Genomic DNA, 22,583 nt, shown 5'->3' with positions numbered 1-22,583 from the left:
ACCCCAGTCAGAGACAGTCAAGGGCACAAACACAACTCCTCATGCACTTCCCCAGTTCTACCGCATGGATAAAGCATGGCTCATCCATAAGGACACCTGCTGGTGATAGCAGCAGGCCGCGGGTCAGGTTGTTTGATGCCACTTGACTTGAGGATAAAAAGAGCAAATCAAGAGAGAGGCGTTGCCAAAGCACCAGCCTGCAGCCTGCCATAGGGGCAGCGTGGCGATGCCAACCTGGACACGCAGTCCCCACGCCAGGAAACACCCAGGACAGTTCAGGTAGGCTGAAAATCAAACCCAGCGTCCACGGAGAGCACAGCACATCCCCAGCACTCAGGGCTTTCTGACAGCTGGCAAGCTGCAGCTCAGCCAGTGCTGTAATATTGTTTCTGTGGCAAAGGAAACTGTTTCTCTATGTATTTTTTTTATTACCCATGGAGTCGCCATCACCACGGCTTTAACCACAGCCATGGGGCAGGCTGGGGCCTCCTCCTGAGATATCTGAGCACCCTCTAACACAACAAGATGTCTCAGCAGTTCACTCCCGGTCTCCTCCAAGCACATTCCACAGGCCACCCCAAAATTCACCTCATAGCACCACTCTTTGTGCAACACTTGCAGGGTTTTTGGGACACTAGAGGTACATCCATGCCTTCCACAGAAGACAGCAGTCCTGAAAGCAGCAGGCAGGGAAGCGACTTCTACCCAGAGCAATCCTACCAGTTTGCTTCCTGGCCTGCAGCATCAGGAGAAAACATCCTTACTTGGGCTGGAGCCCGCTTAAAATTGAGGGTTTGGAAACAAGGACTAGAAGCTAAAGCATTTCCTCCAAAACCCACCCCCTGACCTCAAAAACCCACCCCCAACCCTCCAAAATCCACCTCCGAGCCTCCAAAATCCCACCTCCAAGCCCCACCTCCAAACCCCCGCTGCGGGGGGACGCCCGATCCCCCCGGTCCGCATCCCCGCAGCGCTCCCGAGCCTCCAAGCCCCGCGGCACGCCATAGGCCAGTTAATTGACTTCACCATCAACCCCGAATAAACACACATCCCACCCGGGCATCCCGGGCACCCCACCCGGCAGGAGGGCCCGCTGCTGAGCCTTCTCCCGTACGTTTCGCTGCGAGGAGCACGAACCCGGCGGCTCTCCCCCGGGGTGCGGGAGCGCGGGTGCAGCGGGGCCAGCGGCGGGGCCAGCGGCGGGGCCGGGCGGTGCCGGTGCCGCCCGGAGCGGGGCTCGGACGCGGCGCTGCCGGTGCGCGGGGGAAGCGCGCAGCTGCAGTACCCGCGGCGGCCGCTCGGCGGCGCGGCACTGCCGCCGTGCTCGCCGGGGCGGCCGGCGGCGGGGGCCGCTCTCTGCCGCCTTCCCGCGCCCTCTCCTCGCTCCGGCAGATCTCGCGAGAGCGCGGCCGGCTGGTGGCCGCGGGGGCTGTTGCAGCAGCGGCGGCGGCGGCGGCGGCGGCGGCGGGAGGAGGAGGAGGCGGCGGCGGCGGCGGCCGGGGGCGGCCGAGGAGGCGGCGGCGGCGGAGGAGGCGGCGGCGGCGCGGGGGCGGCCGCGCCGGGGCGAGCAGCGGCGGGCGAGGCCCGAGCGGCGGCGGCGGCGGAGCGGCGGCGGCATCATGGCGGACAGAGACAGCGGCAGCGAGCAGGGCGGCGGCGGCGGGGGCGCGGCGGGCGCCGGGGGGCCGGGCGCGGGCGGCGGCGGCCCGGGCGGCGGCGGCGGCGGCGGCGGGGGCCCGGGCGGCGGGCTGCAGCACGAGACGCAGGAGCTGGCCTCCAAGCGGGTGGACATCCAGAACAAGCGCTTCTACCTGGACGTGAAGCAGAACGCCAAGGGCCGCTTCCTCAAGATCGCCGAGGTGGGCGCGGGCGGCAACAAGAGCCGCCTGACCCTCTCCATGTCGGTGGCCGTCGAGTTCCGCGACTACCTGGGCGACTTCATCGAGCACTACGCGCAGCTGGGGCCCAGCCAGCCCCCCGAGCTGGCGCAGGCGGCCGACGAGCCCCGGCGGGCGCTGAAGAGCGAGTTCCTGGTGCGGGAGAACCGCAAGTACTACATGGATCTGAAGGAGAACCAGCGCGGGCGCTTCCTGCGCGTCCGCCAGACCGTGAACCGCGGCCCGGGGCTGGGCTCCACGCAGGGCCAGACCATCGCGCTGCCCGCGCAGGGCCTCATCGAGTTCCGCGACGCCCTGGCCAAGCTCATCGACGACTACGGCGTGGAGGAGGAGCCGGCCGAGCTGCCCGAGGGCACCTCCTTGACTGTGGACAACAAGCGTTTCTTCTTCGACGTGGGTTCCAACAAGTACGGCGTGTTCATGCGGGTGAGCGAGGTGAAGCCCACCTACCGCAACTCCATCACCGTCCCCTACAAGGTCTGGGCCAAGTTCGGCCACACCTTCTGCAAGTACTCGGACGAGATGAAGAAGATCCAGGAGAAGCAGCGGGACAAGCGCGCCGCCGCCGCCGCCGCCCCTGCCGTGGGCGCCGAGCCGCCCCCCGAGGCCGAGGCGGCCGCCGCCGGGCCGCCCGGCGCGCTGCTGCAGGCCGAGGAGCCCGAGGAGGACTGACCGCCCGCCCCCCGGGACGCGGACTGGCCCCGCCGCCGGCGGGAGGGCGGGCGGGCGGCGGGGCGCGGGGGCGGCGGCCCGGAGCCCCCCCTCCGCCCGGAGCCCCCCCGGCCGCGCCGCCCGCCCGGCGCCCCCCCCGCCGCCCGGCAGCAGCAGCGCCTCAGACCCGCCACCCATCGCTGGATGTTCCTCCACTTTACCCACCGTATCAAACAGTAAGCAGCTGCTAAAAACAAAACAAAACAAAAAAAAAAAAAAAAAAAAAAAAAAACCAAAACACACAAAAAAAAAAAAGAGTCAAAAAAAGAAAAGTAATAACATTATATATGAACTGTGTTTCCTACTTGATTAAAAATATAAAGAACTGAGTGTTTATTTCCCTAATTAACCGAGAACTTTTGTACACGTTTAAGCTATTATTATTAAAAGTGTTTGCAAAAATGGTCAAGATTATAATATTGCTGAATTATATAAAAAAAAGTCCTTTTCATGTTGAGCTAACATTTGACTTTAGCACAAAAAAAAAGAGATATTTTAGAACACGTAAAATAATATTTTTAGTTTTTTCTTCTCATTTTGTTACCAAATTTCGAACCTTACATGGAGGTTACTATAGTATATTTGACACCCTATATACCTGTGATTAGAGATGTGTATATATATATGAGGGCTAGGCATGCTGTGTGTCTGAGCTTTGTCTAAATGTTATGCAGAAGTTTGTAGAGTTAAAAGGTACGTAGGTTTAATTCATGCAAGGTAAACAATAAGTGCTCTCTTTTATACAATATGCATTGCATCTGGACCTTAAACATATAAAAATGGTCAGTGAAACTTCTGTGAACATGAAGAAAAATTATTAAAAAAGGCATTTAAATGAAATTTGCTAACTTGTGATTTTTACGTTTGAACCAAAGTTATTCAAATAGTAAAAAAAAAAAAAAAAGAAAAGAGGAAAAGAAAAAAAAAAAAGAGAGAGAGAGAGAAAAAAAAAAAACCGAAAAGTAAAGAATTTCCTCCCATAATATTTTTTTTCTGCACCTGTTTGGTTTACAACTGAGTAGGCGTATTGTCATTATTGTGTATATGAGATGTACTTGTATTGTTCATAATATATTTTTTTTATTCTGTGTACTTAAAGTACTTAACCTGACATGCAGCGGTTTCCAGTCCACCTGTTTTTGGACAGCAGGTAGCGAGTCTTTCCGTGTGGCCACTGGCACTAGCACTATCTCCTGAACTCGTGCGAGGTCCGGACCGATGCTTTGATCCCTGTTAACTTCCGTAGGCCTGTTAGGAAGCAGTGCAGCGAGGGCAGCGTGATCCCACTGAGCCATGGGGGTCGGAGTTTGGTTGGACAGTGAAAGCCAAGCCGGTGTGTGTCCGTCATGGATTTCCATGTAGCTGTGGTGCTAGTTATTATTACTGGCTACATACCTGGCCAGCCTGGCCGTGCCCTGCCCTCCCCGTCCCAGCTCCCGCCGGGCGCGGGCTCTGCTCGAAGCCTAGGCTAGGGAAACACAGATTTGTCAGAACACTAATCTGTCTAGGTGTGTTTTCCAAATTGAAATTGTTTGTAATAATAAGAAGAATAATAATAGACTTTTACAGGTTGTCTTCGTTGTTTTTCAGTTATGTTTTTTTTTTCTTTTAAAAAAAAAAGTTGGTGTGCTTTTAATTGACTAACTTCTTGCTGCTGTATAGTAAAATATTAATATATTTTTATCATTAAACTGCTGCATGACTATCATCATTGCGAGTGAAGAGAAAATGTTATAAAAAAAAGATGCCTTAAACAGTGAAAACAAAACTTTATTTTTTGTTTTTTCTTTTCTTTTCTTTTCTTGGCTGAAATTCAGTAGAGAGCATTTCAGAGAAACTAGAGTCTTGTTCCACTCGGAAGTTTTTTGGGAATGCAATCATTTTGCTGAATGGTCTTGGCTGAGTTAGGGGTCAGGTAGATCTGAGCTGCTCCTGTGTGAGCAGGAGCTGCCAGCGCTTCTTTACCGAGGGGCGAGGATGGAGTTTCTGAAGGGTGGGGAGAAAACAAAAAAAAAGCTTGTTTTAAAGAATTTGATTTCCTGCTGTCATTTTATTCCCAGTTGAAATTATAATTCCCTTTTTCTTCTTGGGGTTTTTATTTTGTTGCTTTTTCTTTTTTTTTTTTTTTTTTTTTTTTGAGATGTACTGTAAGTGTCAAAACAAGCTGTTTCCATTGTACCATGCATTATTGCCCTTGAAAGAAGTTTGCTGTTAGTGTTCACAGAAAGTTAAACACGAGCCGCTGGTAGCGAGGTGTTTCTGTTTCTTTTTAAACAATCACTGGAAATGTTTAAAATTGCTTTAATGTGCACTTTTCCTATTTCCCAGTAGTGAAATAAGCTTTTCAGAGTGCGTAATGTGACATTTGAAATGGTTCTCAATTGCATGTAAACATGTGTCTGATAACCTGCTTCTGAATCGGAGGCTCTGGATGGGCAGTTCCAGCGATTATTGTACTTCAACTGTGATGTGTCGGGACTGCACTCTCCATGCTGCTAGACGTAGTTAGGAATTTAATTGCTTTGGTTTTGCTACTTGATTGATTGTCTCGGTCCTGCTGTTCGCTGCCCTCCCCAAAGTTGTCGCGCTGCCGACGGACGCGCTCCGGCGCCCGTAGTTCCACGCCGCCGCGGTGCGTTCCCAGCAATAAGTAGCGGGAGGCGAGGAGAGCACGGCAGAGTGTCCTTCCGTCCCTCCCGGCTCCTGGGAGCATCGCTAACGAGGCAGGCTCCTCCCGTGGTCTTCCTCGCCCGCGCCGCCCGGATCCTGCCCAGGATCCGGCTGACTGGAGGAGCGCACGGGCCGCGCGGGTCCAGTCAAACCAGTACAGCCTGGAACAGCCCGCGGGCAGTTCTGTGAACAGTGGCCGAGAACTTGTGGTCAGTTTTTGTCTCGTTTTTGGGTTACTTCTGCGTGTTTCCTTGGTTTTTTTGTTTCGTTTTGTTTTTTTCTTCTTTTAACGCACGTTCTGTATGTTCAAGGACTTGATGAATGATGATAACGAAAGACTAAAATGACTGTAAAGATTCGTGGGATTTTGCTCCTGGTTGTTTTAGTTTTCATTGGATTTATTTTTTTTGCTTTTTTTGTTTTAATTTTTGTTTTCCCGGAGGTGCTCGGTACTTTACCAAGGCTCTAATATCTCAGTATTTAAAACAAAGTACAGAAAACCCTGTTTAATGTTAGAGGAAGAAAGGTATATTTGACCATATGTGTTGTTTTAAAAAAAGACAGTATGCTCAAATGTGCCAAGATACCTAATTCCTGAGAAGTATGCCTTATATTTTCCTTGATGATATGCTTTTAAATGTCTTGTAGAATAGGTCCAAAAGCATGATAAAAGCTACTTTATAATGACTACGTGCAAGAAAACTTGAAATTCATTGCAATACTGACATTATTTTATTTTTAAGTTAAAGGGACACTGTCAAGTAATTTACCATTGAAAAACAACCACCTTTTAAGTGGTTTTATGCTAACGGGGAAATGTCCTCCGAATTCAAATTCAATTTTTTTTTTTTTTTTGTTCATATGAAAACTAAAAAGTGAAACTGCTCTGTCTTTGAGAATTTAAATAAAAAAGAAAAAAAGAAACAGCACGAGCCGCTGTTGATTCCTGCCTCTTATTTGCGGTCCCGCTTACGATGCTGCGGCGGGAGGCAGCCAGCAGCTTCCCGGGAGCCGGGGGCCCGGCCGGACCCTCCGGGGTTCCCCCCCGAGCCCCGGTACCGGGAGCCCCCGGGTTGGGCCGGGCGGGATCGCCGGGCGAGCAGGAGCCCGGCCGCGGGTGCCGGGAGCGCGCCGAGCTCCCAGCCGGGCGCGCCCGTAGGCGGAGGGCTTTTCGTTTTTTGAAAATTCAATTTAAAAAAAAAAAATGGAAAGAAATACTTGACAGTGTCACTTTGTGCGTATCCCTCGCAGGGGTTGAAATGCGCTGGGCGTAGCGCTGCCGGGAGAGCGGTTCCCGACCTGTCCCGGGACTGTGGGAAGCGCAGAGGGGCTGCCCCGGGGGCAGCGGGCGGGCGCAGAGCTCACCCCGTGAGCCAGGCAGAGCTGCTGCCGGGGATTTAACCCCTGCTCAGAGCCGACCGGTAACTTCTTTTTTTTCGTTTAGTTTTGGGTTTGGGGTTTTTTTGGGAGCAATTACTTTGTTGCCTTTAAAAATAGCACTGTAACCACCTTTTTTTATGATTAGCTGTAGTGTAACCTTTGTCCCTTCAAACTATGCAAGCTATGAAATGTAAATTAGGGATCAGTTAAAGATAGTTGATTATATTCAATCAGATGACATTCATGCACTAACTGGAGTATATACAGATAAAGCTATTAGAGTGACTTGTATGCTAACAGCAAGATATAACATACCTACCTATTCTAAAAAAATGACTATTAATATTGTATAACAGGACTGTGGGGGTTGGGAGGGAATGTTATCTCTTATCTTCTTAAAAGGGGATTTAAGATTTTTATAACTGTTTTTTCCATCAAACTTTAATATTTTTGTCAAATTTTTAGGTATTTAATTTGTAAAATAGATTTTACTTTGTACTGGCGTACAGAAAATAGGGGTTGATTTAAACTTTTTTGAAGCCAAGTGATCAAGTACATTTGTAATAAAAAGTCAATGGATCTATATCAGTCGTACTCACTGTTTTCATTTCTTGTACGTTCTAATGCAGTGGCGCTTTATGTCTCCCAAGGAAAAAAAATTGGGGAGGGGGGTGGAAGGAGAAGGCAAAAATGTCAGCATTGATGCTGCCAATTGATGCAACTTTGCGTGCACAAGTGGCCCCTGGTCAGTGGAGATTTGGTAGATATGCATTTTTCCTAAAACCACGGTGCACTTTTTCCAGAAGGGTTTATGCAAACCTGATGTTTTTGGCATGTCCTCACTTCACGCTTCCACCTTGGCGCCCGTAAACTCCAAAGTCGCCCTTTGGGAAGTGCCTTTTCCTGGCACTTCAGGAAAAGCAAAACCAACCAAAGCAAAACTCTTGTTTTCTTCTCAAGTGGTGAACTACAGCACATGATGTTTTTGCACCCTCACACGCTGTCGCCCTTCTTCCAAGGTCTGCCACTTGCTTTTCTCTAAGTTCAACAGGTCAAAGGTTTTTTGTTTCATTTTTTTAAGTAAAATTGCCAAGTGTTTTGGATCGAAGACTTCAGCTGATCCACCGAGCTTGGATCCAACACCTTGCAGAGCACTGACATAATTATTTTTTGCTTGCTTGTTTGCTTTAAACCCAGCCCTCCCCTTCCCTGTCCCAGGGCATATACCAAATCTGATTGACTTGTCTGTGGCAGAAGTTGTGGGAGTCAGCAGGGAGAACGATGACATTAATGTACAAGAATGCTAAAACAGGTTTACATTCTAGGGGCTCTCTTCAAGCATAAAAACCTCAAAAGTATAACTAGAACCAACCAATTTCCTCGGCTTTGCTAGTCCTCCAGGTAGACATTGAGTCTCTCTTAGGTGAGTTGGAAAGAAGGCAGTAAAGGCAAATTCTTCCACAGCTGTGCAATTTGCTCCTTCAAAAACCTGCTGCTTCCTACTGGATTGCGTGGCTTTTGGAGAGTAGGGCTCTGCCTGAAGCACTGTGAGTTTCTCTTTTAAAAAGACACTGTCAAGAATTTATCTTTTTTAGAAACCCAGTTTGCAGCTTTTTTTTTTTTTTCCCTGGCCTTTTTTTTGCTTCTTTTTTCTTTTTTTCTTTTGCTATTTGTCAGGCTTACCCAAACTTTCCCTTTATTGTCTTACTCTCCTCCTTCGTTGGCTGCCTGCTCCTCATTAACTCAGCTTGTGCAGCTGGAGGGTCACTGTTCCTGGTGGTGTTTGGACTATCTGGAAGAGGAGCCCAGTGGTTTGAAAATCTCATGCTGGGCTTTTTTATATCTTTTGCACACTCATTTCTCTCCCTAAAAGTTTTACTCTTCTTGGCTTTCTCCTGTAATGCGTGAAGAAAGGTGAAGGACTCTGAATTTTTGGTGGCAGAACAGAGAAACTGGCTGCACGCAAAGCGTTGTCACAATGTTTTGACAAAACCGACAAGGTAAACAAGCGAGTTCCATTTTTATTCCTGATTCCTTCTGCTGTTGCCATCTCCTTTGCCGCTTGCAACAATGAAAGAGAGTTTCTGCCCAGAGCTTTTTTTTTTTTTTTGTGGTTCCTTTTACTCTGCTCGCTTGCACATGATTTAGCTCACTGGCACTGCAAAATGTGCGTGGGTTGTGAGCGTGGCAAGGAGATACGTATATAGAGTTTAAAGCTAGTTAAGGTTAATTTAAATGGACTTCCAAAATTATAACCTTTTTTAAAAGCTCATATTCCCCAGAGCCTAATCTTTGGGCCTGAAGTTCGTGGTATTTTTTTCTTCTCTGAAGAGGTGTGTGTTGTGATGGGATGGCTGGGGGTCATGGCACAGGAAGGATGCTCCTCTCGTGTGGCAGCTCTCTGGAAGCTCTGCAGCTGGAGCCGGGCTGCCCTCTCTGCTCTGCTCTGCTCTGCTCCCAGCAGAGGCTCCCGTTGGTGCCAGATGGTCCTGGGTCTGCTCTGGGAGTTTCTCTTAGCCTGCCTATCCTCCTTTGCTTGTTGTCTTTCCAAAGCATTTCAGTTCCTGATGGGCTGTGTGTTAGCAGCACTGCAGTCCGGGAGAAAGGCAGCTCACATCAGGTTCCGCAAGCATCCCACTTCTTGTGAATTACAAGTGGGCCACAAGGCTCTTGTGGGCTGTGTATTGCTTGTTGTTAGTTCAGAACAGCTGCAGATAGCAGAGAGAAGTAAAGGCCAAATCATCCATTTGCAGGGGGTTCACAGTGTTACTTCTCCAATGGCATTCTGGATATTTTACTGCAATTTGGCTGGCATAGAAGTTGCTGCTGGAGGAGTACATTGGAAGGGAAAGGATGAGCAGGTTGGTGTTGGGGCAGGCGTGGTGCTGTCACTGACAAAGGCATTTCCTGAGGCGGCAGACTCAGGCTTGGTGAGGGAGTTTGTCCAAGGGAGGAGCTCCCAGCAGTCACAGCAGAGGTGTTGTCTGTCTGGAGGGTGGGAAAAAGCTTTCAGAGCAAGGTGGGAGAGGGGATGTGGCAGAGATGGATGGTCAAGGTGCACCTGGGCTGCCATGCAGGTGCTTCAGCATCAGCACAGCTCTTAGAGAAGCCCATGAGAGCCTGATGACAGTGGCTCATTGCCACAAGCAGCTGAGGGGTGTCAGGCAGCTGGTCCCAAGGGATCACGGAGCAGCGGACGCTGAGCTCCCCAGCTGGGGTAGCTCTGCTGGTCCCCATTGTTGCAGTTTGGTGGCTGAGGCCAGATGAGCATTTTGTGTTTTGGAAGAGTCAAAGCACGTCACTCCCACCTCTATAAAAGTAGTAACCGGTTGTGTAGCCTGTTTGAGGCAAAATATCACAGGAGAGGGAGAGTTGAAGTCATACAGCAAGAAACGAGGCGTGTTTTCACAGAAAGAATGTCAGCTGGAGATTAAGTGAAAAAAGATAAAGATAGAGGACTTTTGGCCTCACTATCTGTCTTTTGAATGTTGACTGATTAAAACAAGACAGAGTGAATGGCTGGATATCCCCAAACAATGCTTCACTGTCCCCCTGCAGATCGATACTGCTGGCACTCCTTCACCCAGAGACAGGATCTGGTCCTGAGCTCTCTGCTCTGGAAGGCACCGTTGCCAGCCAAGGTGGAGCCTGCCCAGGCTGGCCGAGATTTTGCCTGCATGTGGGTGTTGTCTTGTTTTGGGTGACCAGACATCACCTGGGCTGTGGCAGTACCTCTGCAGCTCAAGTTGGGTGTGTGGTTTGGTAGGGAAATTCTACTGTCCCTGTGTGATGTACCTTGGAGCAGCCTAAGAGCACAAGACCTGATACAGTTTGGGTTTAACTAAGACAAGTTTTACCAACCAGTGGGCATTAAGTTTATCATGCCGAGCTAGAGCTCGTAGGAGAGCGAAATATCCAAAACACAGGTAACATAGCTGTCAGGTCCTGAGCAGGGCCTACTTTGCTGTTGAACTTGGTGACCCTGGCCATTTCCACAGCTCCTCTTGAGGCTTGAGTTCATGACATGTGGTGAACCTCTGCTTCTTTCTGGATCAGCCATCAGCTGGGAGGGTTTTTGGTTTGAACGGGAATCTGCTGGATCTCCCCAGCAGGAACTCAGTCTTAACTCAGACAATTCCTTGGTTTTGCTTGTGATCAGTTGGTTTGCTGTCCATCCTGACATTCGCTTTGCAGAAATACACACCTTAGCCCTTTCTGAGTCTTGGGCCACATAGCAGACTGAAGTACAAAGAGGATTGGCTGCAACACTGGCAGTGGGAGTTTCTGCTGAGTCTCCCTGGCTGTGGCATTGAAGCATTTTTTCTTGAAACACTATCTTGAAATATGCAGGAAGCAAGAAAAAACAGCTTCATTCTTTCTGTTCAAGAACTGGAGAGGTGAGAGGTGTGGATTTACATCTGCAGTGTGGAAGGATGTGCCCCTCTTGGCTGGGGAGACCTCGGAGGGAGGTGGCTGTTGTGGGAGCTGATCCAGTGCGTGCTGCTGGGACGGCAAGTGCATGACTTGGAGAGATTTAGACAGCTTTTTGGGAAAAACCTCCTTGTGTTGAAATGTCATCCCAGTCATGATGTTGATTTCAATGGAGAATTGCTTGTGAAAGTGGCTTGCAAGCTGTGTCTGAAGCCCCGTGACCGTGCTGACCCCGGTGGGTTTGGCTGTGTTACTGAACATGGTGCAGAGACTGTGCAGCAGCCCCGTGGGTGCAGCCTTGGTGCAAGAGATGGTGTCTTACTGACATGTGGCAGCAGTTTGGGCAGGGAGGTGTTACTGTCATGCTTGCAGGAAGATCTGGGAGCTGAGCCTGGGCTCTCAGACATCTTCACCACCGTGCTCTGGATTGATGCATGCCTCAGCATTGGCACGGGGGGGTTTAGGGGTGTCTGCTGTGGGGCTGACCCCTCCAGTGTGGTTTGTGCTGATGTGGCTGGTGATGAGATGAGGCTGGAGGAGGCTGTGTCCATATCATGGACCTGGATAGTTTCTGTTGCTGAGAGTTGAGAGTCAGTAAATGAGCAGTTGTTGTTTTGTCTGTTACTGGTGAATGTCTTGTGTGACTCAGGCTCAAATTGATGTGTGCCCATCGAGATTGGGCCATTAGAGGTTTGGGGGGGTTTGTTCTCACTCTGGGTAGAAAGGTGGCTGTCAGAGGGCAGGACAATGGTTGTGCATCAGGCAGGACCTGTCTGTTGGGATGTCTGGGAGCAGCATTGTCATTTGAAAAGCAGCCACCTTGGTTTGGGTGTGTCCGTCCCCCAGCTTGCGCTTGCTCTAGTGTCTCCCTAGGGAATGCATTTTATTTCTCCGTGCTCCATCCTGGTTGCACAATAGTGAGCACGATGTAGGCTGCTGGCTTTATTGCCTGCAGTCTGCTGAGGTTTGGAACTTGCCTGGGCTCACCTTTTGCCCAGGCATCTCATATGGGCAGGGGAGCTCAGACCAGCAGCTCCTGGGGAGTGAGTCTGCATCGGCACATCGGTGTCAGCCGGTCCAGGCTCCTCAAAACTCACCTAGGGGTCGAGAGGTGAGTGCTGGGATTTCAGGGACCAGCTCTTCTCTCTGCATCAGTCCAGCAGAAGCAGGTCCAGCTGGCTCACTTTTGGGCGAGCTGGGAAGGCTTGCCGATCTGTCAATACTTCAAGAAATGCCAGGGCTAGGAATCATGGAGAAAGGGTTTTGTGAAATCTGGTATTTAAACCTCCCACTCGAGTGATGCTGAGGAGAGCTGGCAATGTAGCATTGGCTTATCAGAAGCTGTGTGGGCAGGTCAGCTTAAAAAAAATATTGCATGAGCAGCACCAGAGGTGAAGGAAAGAAGCTGGTGTCTTGTCAGGTAGGGAGTTTAAATAGGGTCAGAATTTCTTTTTATTAAAAAGATTGTTTTATTTAAATAATAAATGACAGTACGTTCACTGTTGCCAGGGGCTGCTGAAGGGCAACCAGGCAGGTCTGAGCAAAGTAGGGACTAAAGGCTTTGAATTATTTTCTGTCATTAATAACTCTGAACTCTGCAGATTCATGTAAAAGTCATCTCTGCTTTCATGCATGTGAACAGTTTGGTTTGTGGATAGATCTGCTATGATCAGAGGCTCATCCTATCTTAAAAAAAAAAATTTGGCTTCTGAGCTTCACCTGTCAATAAAAGTCCTGGAAAATGAGTCCTTGCAGGCTTCTGCAAGGCCATATGTAACTTATCTTGTCCAATACAAGTCTCTAATTGGCGGTTTAAAGTCATTTCAAAGAAAGAATCTGTTAACGGTCAGTCTATTTTTGGTTTAAAGATGGACTTTATATGGTCATAAAGTAAAATTCCTAGCTTAATTATGGGAATCAAAGTACATTGGCTTAATTGCACAAAGAACTGCACACAAGAGTGCAGAGAGGACACACTTTATGAGTGATTATCTGCTGATGAAATACTATATGGAGCAACAAGTGGGGGCATTCCAGGCTCCAGAAAGCATTCTGAGACCAGAACTGCTGAGCTGCTGGAGGAGAGATGGCACCAAATCCTTGTCCAATCCAAGAGAATTGGACATTTCTCTTGTCTATTGTGGACCAACTCTATTTTTGGAAATAAATAAGCATGGTCAGGGTTCATTCCCACCACAGCACTGACAGCCCTGCCTTGTGGAGACTTGAAACTGGACAGGATTGAAGGGATGATTTATAACCAAAGACGTGGTTGAGGAGTTGATTTGTGTTCTGGAGATGCCTCCAGAAACTGGAGAAGCAGCTGTGGGAGGTTTGAATGGCAGAGGATTTGGTGATGGGAAATACAAGCTCCCAATGATTAGGGGATCCATCAAACTATCTCCCTGTTGATTGGACACACAAACCTTGAAAGGTGTCAGAGTGCTTGTGGCAAGCCTGCATTCTTGAAACTGAGACACCTGGGCAGCTAAACTGGCTGTCCAGGAAGGAGACAGAATTTAGGATGTGGCAGTGCTTCTTCCTAAAGCCTATGGGTGTGCCTGGGAAAAGGCTGTGACAGGGAAGTGAACTGAAGAGCTGTGACTTCGCAGCATTTCCACTTCAGCCCAGGTGTCCCCAGCCTGGTGGCACAGGAAGGGGCAGGGTGGGAGGCTGAGGTGTTGGGGCTGGAGATTGGGAGCAGAGTTGTGTGCACAGGAGGGACTGGGCTGGAGTAAGGAATGGGCACATCTGCACAACAGGGTGGAAACAGGAGACAAAAATAGCTGTTGTAGACTGCTCAGTGGTGAAAAAAGACCTCGTCTCAGCTGCTCTGATTGAAACATGGTGGGGGTGACGGAAATCAATGAGATTCTGCATTACCTGCCATTGTAGCAGGTATGTTAGGTCATAAAGGAGGAACACTACATCTAAAATGTTGCTGTAAAATCTGAGGAAATTGGAGTACTGATGACCAAACAGCCACATTTATGTTGGATATAAATTCTGTATTTTAATGACATGGAGGTATTAGGAAGTTTTCTATTCCAGTCAAAAGGAAAGTTGAGGGTTTCATGAGCCCTGGGAAAAAAACAGGCTCATGCATCTTCATAAACCTGTTAGAAAAAGTGAGTTCTATTATGACCATGCGATCTGGCCAGATTGTTTGGGAGGGAACTGGCTAACATTTTGGTGAGCAAACATATTGATTTACTTAAAGGATCATTTCTTGCAACAGCCTGGTCTAGAGTTAGCCTTTGTTCAGGACTAAAACATAAGACCTGATTCAAAATACAATTATTGTGGAGTTGTTAAGTAGCAGTGACTGAGTTGCAGGTTCAGCATTCTCAGGGTAGGAGGTGCTGCACTAAAAGTGAGTCTTTTGTTCCAAAATATTGCAGGGGACAAGATCAGAAAAATGAAGTCTTAGACTTACCATAGCTACCTGGGAAGGTTACTGGCATCCAGGTGAGGCAGAACTCTGTCATGAAAGAGCAAACAACCCTAAAAGTGTTGTTAAAAATATATATAAAGGAAGGGGCTTCTGGAGCTCAGGAAGATTCCACCCAAGGACAGAAGTCCAGCTCTGGAGGAGCAGACTGGAAGGGCCATGTAGTAGGGCAGGTAACAAGGAGTGGGAAATGAAGCAGTTTAGGAGGGGCTTTGCAGAGCTGGGGGCTTTGGGGAGCCAGTGCTGTCTGAGGGACACCGGAGACAAGGCTGGGGAGAAAATCTGGCTGTGCAGGACTGAAGACAGAATTCATTTCCTGCACTACTTCATGCCACTGAAGGGACTCCTCCATGTCATTCTGGAGCACAGGGCATGTTTGAGAGCCTGCTGGCCTTTTGGGTGGAATAAGGAGCCTTCCTCTGAAACTCAAGTGAGGCAGAGATGCTGGAACAAAGTAGGAAATTCAAGTGGAGGAGCAACAGATGTGTCAAGGGGTTTTAAAAAAGCTTGGGACTGAAACATTTAAATGTACTAACTAAAACAGGGCTGTCAAAAAACAGCTTAGTATTCTCCATGACTAGATAATGTCCTAATGTCAGGTTATTCTTTTTTTTAATTAAAATATTAATCAGGGCACTGGGATTTGCAGATCAGCAACCCTGAACTCCAGTTTGAGAAGGTGAAGCTGAAGTGCTGTAGCTCTTCAGTATCTGAGCAGTAGAAAACAACATACTTTCTGCAGAGAAAGGGGGTTGGACTAGGTGATCCCTTCCAACCCAATCTATTCTTTGATTCTGCGATCAGTCTGGTTTGCTGGGGCACCTACCAGAATGTCTGAACACATTGACAAACAGCAGGATAAAAAAATGGGCTTGTAATGGGAAGAGAAATACCACGGAGTCCTTCTTTGGTTGCAGTTGCTATTTGTCACTTGGGAAGCAAAAGGTAGACTAAAGTCTAGTTAGAGAAGGTGACTAAAGGCTTCCAAGTCTGCATCTTCAGCCTTTGAGCAAATGAGTTCCACTCAATGGTTTCATTAAACCCAAAGCTGCTGGGTGAAGAAAGGTTGATTTTCATGAAACTTCTGTGGTGGACAGCACCAGGTTGCAAAGTCTGGTCTGAGGGGAAAAACAAGCCCAGAATACTGGGTAATCTAGAGAAATCTAGATTTCTCCTGTAAAGCAACACCCCCAGTTCAAATTCCTGCCTTGAGCTGGACTTGCAGGTCTGCCAGATCCCAGAGTGTGCCTCAGCAGCTGATATTGTGGCTTTGTTCTGTTTTCTTCTTACTAAGAAAAAACTCAGAGATCTTGACTTCTATAAAGTGCAGAAAGGGAAGGAGTAGGAACAGAGGTCTGGGCAGCATCTTCCAGCTCTTGCCTAGGTCTGTCCTTGATGGGGGATTGTTGGTGTGTGCACATGCAGACCTATGTTACCTCTCTTCCCAAGAGACCAGGAGAACCCACAGGTAACTGGTGTCAGCCAGAGCAACCTTTTGCTCTGGCTTAGTTTTTGGCTTCTTAAAAGTCCAGGAGTCATGGCAAATACCCTGGCTTCCCCCACCTTCCCTGTCTCCTGTAGACGATGGAACCAAAGAGTGAGTGCTTTGATAAGTGATTGGAGTTTGCAGTAGAAACAGGATAACTGCAGGCACTGTGAGGCTTTCACTCAGAGTTTGTGTTTAAAGGCAAGGAGCAGAGTGGTTGGGTTATACTGGAGAAGTGACCCCAGCCTGGCTGTGGCTGGAAAATTGAGAAGAGCATAAGGTTTGGTGCAGTGAGCATGGGGCTGACCCTGGGACATCTGAGGCAACAGGGGGGGGGAAAAAGAGTAATTTTTAATGCTCTGTCAATATGCCAGGCTGTAAGTGAATTGTTCATTCAGGAGGAAGAACTCAGGACGTGGTAGCAGAGCAAATGAAGGGAAGGTGTGCAGCCTGTCACAGGAATCCTGCACGTCCCAGGTGTAGGTGCAGGTCTGTGAGGCTGCTGAGCAGGAGCTCCTCTGTACAACAGCTCATTAGAGCCCTACAGTGTCCCTGTGCCGCTCTCCCTGGTAATCAGGTGGTTGTCACTGGCACAACCTTTGTCCCTACCCCTAGAAATCCACTAGATTGCTCACTTCTAGTTAAATTATACCAGCTGACTTTGAAGTTACTCAATATAAAACCGTCGTGGTATGCTTGCATGATAGTTATTTGATGTAAGACAACAATTTCTTGTGCTCTCTCTTTAGGAATTTGGGCTTTGAGTTTCACTGGGGTGTGTTGTCCATACCCAACTGCACAGGATCAGGCCCATTTCTGTTTTCAAATGTATTTCACATCTGCAATTAGAGATGTTCTAGGAAACAAATTAGGAGATTGAGTTGTCTGTCACAGGCTCAGATGATCATAGCGACTTGTGCTAAAGGCTCTGTCCTCGTAGAGACCTGCACGGCTGCTTTGTGTAACTGCTGTCAGAGCTCTGGTTCTGGTCATAGTGTTTTTTATAAATGTACTGAGTATACTTGCCTTTAAATCCTGTTAGGTACTGATAATTATCGCTGGTATTCTGTACATTAACTCTGTACTAGCATTCACATTGGACAAGGCTTAATAGCGTGAGTGTCAAAGATGACTTGAAAAAGGAAAATTAGTTTATACCCTTTTGTGTGGTTCTACTCCATGTAGTGGGTGGTTTGTAGAAGTACCAGAAGTGCTAAAACTGTCTTCCCCCTTTTACATGCTGTGATTCTCTGCAGCAGAACATGCAGATTAAAGTCTGTTTTTCCATCCTTCGGAGACACTGAGATATTGTCATGGTGAGGTCCATGAAAATACCCAGAGAGCTGGGCCCTCACACAGAGATAAGGCATCTTTTCCATTTGTGTTTTTTTTTTCTTCTGCTGTCCATCCTCCAAGTTTTTGTTTGTTTGTTTTTTTTTAATGTAAAAAAGTTATTCCCTCCCCTGTCAGTGCAACATCCTCTAGGATATTTGTGATCTTCCATGAAAGGTAGACAGGACTGAAATAACTAATGCCAAAAATTGCCCATGGCAAGGGAGGGAAATCCTTGTTTTCAAGGCAAACCCCATCCAGACCTTTTTCAGCACACCACAAGGGTATAAATCCCCATTTTTTCTTTTCCAGGTGATCTTTAAGGCCAAGTGGCAGAGGGCAGTGTTTTGCCCTCGGTGGGGTTCCGGTGCCCTGTGGCACCCGCGCTGTCCCGCAGGTCTGAGCCCCCGGCACCCCGGCGTTTAGGGAGCTCTGTGGGGTTGGCTTTCACCGTGTCCTCAATTTGGATCCCCAGGGCAGAAAAATTAGGACTTTCTCAGTTAAAGAAAAAACCAAAAGTGAAGCAAAATCTCTGGAGAGTTGTGTTTCCCCACAGCAGTGATGGCCCCTCAGCACCCACTTCTGTTCAGCCAGGACGCCCGGGTCAGTCCTGCTGGGTTTTTAGCCATCTTGACCTCATGTTTGCAAATATTATTGGTAATATAATGCTCTATGTACAAATGTCTGTGTGGCTCATGTGTATGTTTCTGTGGTTCAAGTCAGCCACAGACTTCTGGAATTTCATTGTACTTTGGTTAAATGTTGGACTTTTAACTCTTCTACTGTATGGCTTCTTGATTTCTCTTGTCCAATGTGGACCAACTCTATTTTTGGAAATAAATAAGCATGTAAATAAAATGAATGGGTTTATGCCACTTACAAGAAAATGCTTTATTTAAAATATCCACTCAGTCTTGTATATTTTATGGTATCTCAGGAAGCAGCCGAGGCTCGGGCCCCAGCAGCCTTGTGCTGAGATACCATATTATGTACAAATTCACTTCCAAGTGCTTTTGGAAGCAGACTTCCCATCTCCTGAGCCAAACCCCCATAGGACCAGCCTTGCAGAGGAGGGAGGGGGGAATCCAGAAACACGTAGTTTAAGGGGAGTAAAGGAAACAAACACGACTTTCCTCTCAACATAAGGCTTCTGGTTTGAGGTGTCCAGGTGCCAGAGACACTGCTGGGTGCAGGGATGCCATGGGTCGGTTCTCAGCTCCCATCTGGGAGCTCGTGGAGATCAGGAGCACGATGACATCTCTTTTTTTATTTAATTTTTTTTTAAATTCTCCATATAAACCAATATTTACCAGTAATCCTGTGTTTCTGTTTTTGTTTTTTGGCAGACTTTTACCAGTAAATATCGGTTTATTCCTGAAACCAGAAGCCCTAAACATACCTTTGTTTATAAGGTCAGTTGGCATTTTGTCTCTCTCATTCCCCACTCCCCCCCAGTACAACCCAGCAGGTGGTTGAAAGGTACCAAGTTCTCTTTCTAGTTTTCCTGCTCTGCATCTCTGGGAACTGGAGCCCGCAGGACCTAGAGCCTTCTGTTGGTAATGTAGATTCGAGTTTACAAATTATTCTTTTATCATTTTAAATCCTGCTTTTAAGGACAGAGGTGTTCCCACCTGCCACCACGGGAACTGGTAGAAACCCCTAAATTGCTCCTCCTCTCTGAAGCCTGCGGGTAGGTCTCTCACTAGCATCTTCAGGCTTGGGGCTGAAAAAATAATTGATCCCAAAATATACACTAAAAACTGCCATTTCTGGTTTACTGTGAGCAGGACCGGGGGAGGGAAGGGCGGGAAAGGAGTTTGAAACTTACTTTTCTCCCCCTTTTTTCCTAGAAAGCAAATGTGACATGGGGAGGAGGGAGAGAATGTGAACGTGGCCCTTCCTAAACTCATTGTAAACTCCTCCTCCGAGGCTGGGAAAAAGGGCAAGTGAAAGATCTGATCCTTAAAAGGACATCACTGGGTGGCTGAGACCCCAAAAGCAGCTGGCAATTTTTAAGGACTCATATTGCTTTTGGTTTATCCCAAGACAAATTGACTTGGGAATGTTGAAGCCTCCTTTTCCCCCACAAGTATTTGCCACCCAAACACTGCACGTTTTGGTAATACCCAGAAACAGAGAACCTGATGAGCAATAGAAAATGAGTTTGCTGCGCAGTCCCGGCCAAATTTTTTCTCCCAAGCAAACAAAACGCAAAAATAAAAAAACCCAAACTAAAGCCCATCCCTGACCCTCCCAAAAAAAAACCTCCTAAAAAAGCAAGTCCAAGAGGATCTCAAATGCCCAGTCTGGCTCTGTCCTACATGGTTGACAAGGGTGTTTTTGGCATAGCTGCAGCCCAACCATGTCCCTTTAAGGAGCACCGTGGCTCGTTTCCTCCTCACCAACCCCGAGCTGAGGGCTTTGTCGTTCCTGAGAGCTGGTCAGAGCTCCTGCAGCCTTAGGTGGAGTCCAGAATGAGGGGAGCCCTTCCAGCTGTGCACTTTGAGCTGAAAACTACCTTTCCTCCCCTTTTGCAGCCTGGGTGGTTCTGATTGCTGGCAGTTCTGTAATACAACCTTAATCTGAGCAGTTGAGGCTGGTCCTACCTTATCTTCAGACGTCTTGCGGAGGACTCCTGTTACCAGTTTGGTACTCAAAAGCTACACCCCACCACCAGAAGTCACTTTTTGTTTTTTCCAAAGGCAGTGATAGCTCACCCTCTCTAGCTCTAATGGAAAACCTGATAATTGCAATGCAACTTTCTAATAAATTGTTCATATATTCATAATTCCGTTGCAATCCCAAATTGGAGAAGAGATCTGTTAAAGGTATATATTAGTCTAGATTTTTCTTATTGTAAATACTGTAATTTTATAATATTGTCAATATTTTATTAACTTAGAAATATTTAACAGAGTTTAATCTATGGTAGTTGATTCATTTATAGGTTTATGTTGCAGCCAATTACATTCTAATGTAAGATTAACTTTCAGCATGTAAACTTTGAGTGGATATAAATTTGGAAAGATTAAGAGAGAAAACTTTCATTCTTAATCTGTAGTATGTATTCCCAATTCCCAGTTGGGAATTATTTAATGAAATATTAGGAGGTTTTGAGAGCTCATGAATCTAATAACTGCAGTTGGATTTGAAAACTTGAATTTTGAGATGTACCTGGCTCTTTGACCCTGTGAAAAAGTTCGTTTCAGTACCTGACCTCTCTAGCACAGAAGCTTTTCTTTTGAGCAAAGGGACACTGTCAGATCAATTTTAGTTTCTTGCTTTTGGGGGGAAAAAGAAACGACAAAATGCAGCCCAGTGGCATGCGTGTGAATTCCTTTTGGCCAGCAAGGGGAACAGCTCCTCTCCGAGGCTTTGTGTCCCTGGCCGGAGCAGCTCCGTCCCCGCCGCCGGGCGGGGCCGGCGCTCCGGCCGCTCCCGGGTCCCGCCAGTGCCGCTGCTCCCGCCCGCCCCAGCCCGGCCGCAGCCGGAGCTCGGGGAGATGGAAAAAGGGCACAAATCTCAAACTTGGCGATTTTTGACCAAAGCGTTTGCTTTTTTAAAATTGAAATCTCTCTCTCTCTTTTCACCTGATGGTGTCCCTTTAGCATCATAAAGATGTTCATGTTCTCTGAAAACCGTGAGAAGTGATTTTCTTTTCAAGGCAGGGGAGAATTGGTCTGTCATTACAACTTGCATAAAAAATACCAAAAATATCTTGAGGGTTTTTACAGGCGTTGGTATTTTTTGAGTGTAAAAGTTAATCTTGATTAGAGATGTGCCAATCTTTACTGCTTTCCTGTAGTGTTGTTACACTTAGGCATTTCAGTTCACTTACAAATATATACTGTAACAGTATACTTTGTACAGATTTATTTAAAATTTATTTGAAAACTGAAATAAAGTAGGCAGAAAATAAAGATATTTATTTTTCATTTGACTATGTAAGAAGGTATCATTCTTTTGGTTTTAGTGCACTGGTGTACCAAGCCTCAGAACCACTGCTTTCTCCAGCTCATAGGATGCTTTTCCAGACTGTGGATACGTGTATGTGTACTGCTGTGTTGATAAGTAAATGCCAACGATGGAGTTCGTTGCTTTTATACATCCCAAAGAGAAGTTCTCCACCGTTCCCTGTCTGTTTTCTGACCGAAAAGGCGTGTGTTTGTGAACAGTGCTCACGCCAGCTCTGCCACCCCACCCTCACATCAGCTCACACCAATGCCAGGATGGGAGGAGTTGCCTGCGTACCTTCCCCAAAACACCCCGGGCCGCAGTGGCATCGTCAGGGAGCAGTTCAAACCTGTGTCCTTTGGGCTTTGTGTAAAGCAAATGCAGAACAAGAAAAATCGAGATGTTAAATCCATTAGAAAACCAATTCCTTATTGTACAGTAGTATGGAGATCTCTAGTCAACTTGCCATTAATAATAGATTCTTATTTTTTGAATGATCTATTTAAAAGAACAGCAAGCATTGTATTTGCTAGTAAATCTGAAGTGTTTACATGGAATTACTAAATAAATTATTTGATCTAAGATGGCTCTCATCAGTGCTGATTTTTAATAATGGAAATTCGGTTTGGCAGCTGCTTTTTTAGTTCGTGCTGTTCTTTAAAATCTTCCAAAGCAGGTTTTTATTGTTTTTTTTTTTTTTTTCACTGCATCCTTGTTGTTCAAATTAGGTTCTGAGGAAGAGGCAAAGCATGCCTCTCCCTGCAAGGCCTGACAGGAGTGCTAGCTCACGTTTTCCAACCCCTTCCATGAGGCTTTCCCTTCACATCCCAACCAGCTGAGACGAGCAGGATGCTCTGAGCCCAAAGCCCTGCAGCGCCCGCTGCTGCTTGCCAGGCTGGGGCCTGGAGACACAGGATGGGGTTTTTACGGCAGAAAGCTTCGGGATAGAAGTAGAACATCCTCCTGTGAGGTAATGAGTTGTCACACTCAGTTCCAGCGAGGCTTGGTCCTGCTTCCTGCCGTTCCAAGGCTGCTGGAACACCCTATGCTCCCGGCCCTGTCCCCTGCTCAGGGACTGTGGGCCTGTGGGCAGCCACCAGAAGCAGATGAAGGCTTTGGATCATCTGCAAAGCCAAAGGCAAATTCAGGAGCTCTCACCCCTTCCAAGCCCCAAGGGCAGCTCTCTGCTGGCTGTGCAGCCCCCAAAGCTCCTGGAGCTCCGGGGCTGGAGGATGGGGCCGGCGCTGTCCCGCCTCGGGGCTCCCTCCTG

At 47.7% G+C, this 22,583-nt stretch overlaps 2 protein-coding genes across 2 annotated transcripts in view; both read left to right on the top strand.

The window, feature by feature from the left end:
* Nucleotides 1-1,604: 1,604 nt before the first annotated feature.
* On the top strand, nt 1,605-2,619 carry PURA (purine rich element binding protein A). The gene has a single exon (XM_050979869.1). It carries the CDS (start codon nt 1,620-1,622, stop codon nt 2,568-2,570), a length of 951 nt encoding a protein of 316 aa, XP_050835826.1. The 5' UTR covers nt 1,605-1,619; the 3' UTR covers nt 2,571-2,619.
* Nucleotides 2,620-2,738: 119 nt separating this feature from the next.
* The window catches only part of CYSTM1 (cysteine rich transmembrane module containing 1), a 66,562-nt gene continuing 46,717 nt past the window's right edge, over nt 2,739-22,583 (top strand). The window contains exon 1 of the mRNA XM_050979870.1: nt 2,739-2,785. Within this exon, the coding sequence (XP_050835827.1) occupies nt 2,754-2,785 (32 nt within the window). The 5' untranslated portion in view covers nt 2,739-2,753. The remainder of the gene's footprint in view (nt 2,786-22,583) is intronic.

This window comes from Serinus canaria, chromosome 13, assembly GCF_022539315.1.
Source record: "Serinus canaria isolate serCan28SL12 chromosome 13, serCan2020, whole genome shotgun sequence".
Classification (NCBI taxonomy): Eukaryota; Metazoa; Chordata; class Aves; order Passeriformes; family Fringillidae; genus Serinus; species Serinus canaria.
Note: the sequence above shows the minus strand (reverse complement) of the source record. Positions and strands in the feature narration are given on the sequence as shown.

Excerpts from the sequence above, each read along its gene's own strand:
- PURA (XM_050979869.1), top strand. The coding sequence starts at position 1,620 with ATGGCGGACAGAGACAGCGGCAGCGAGCAGGGCGGCGGCGGCGGGGGC.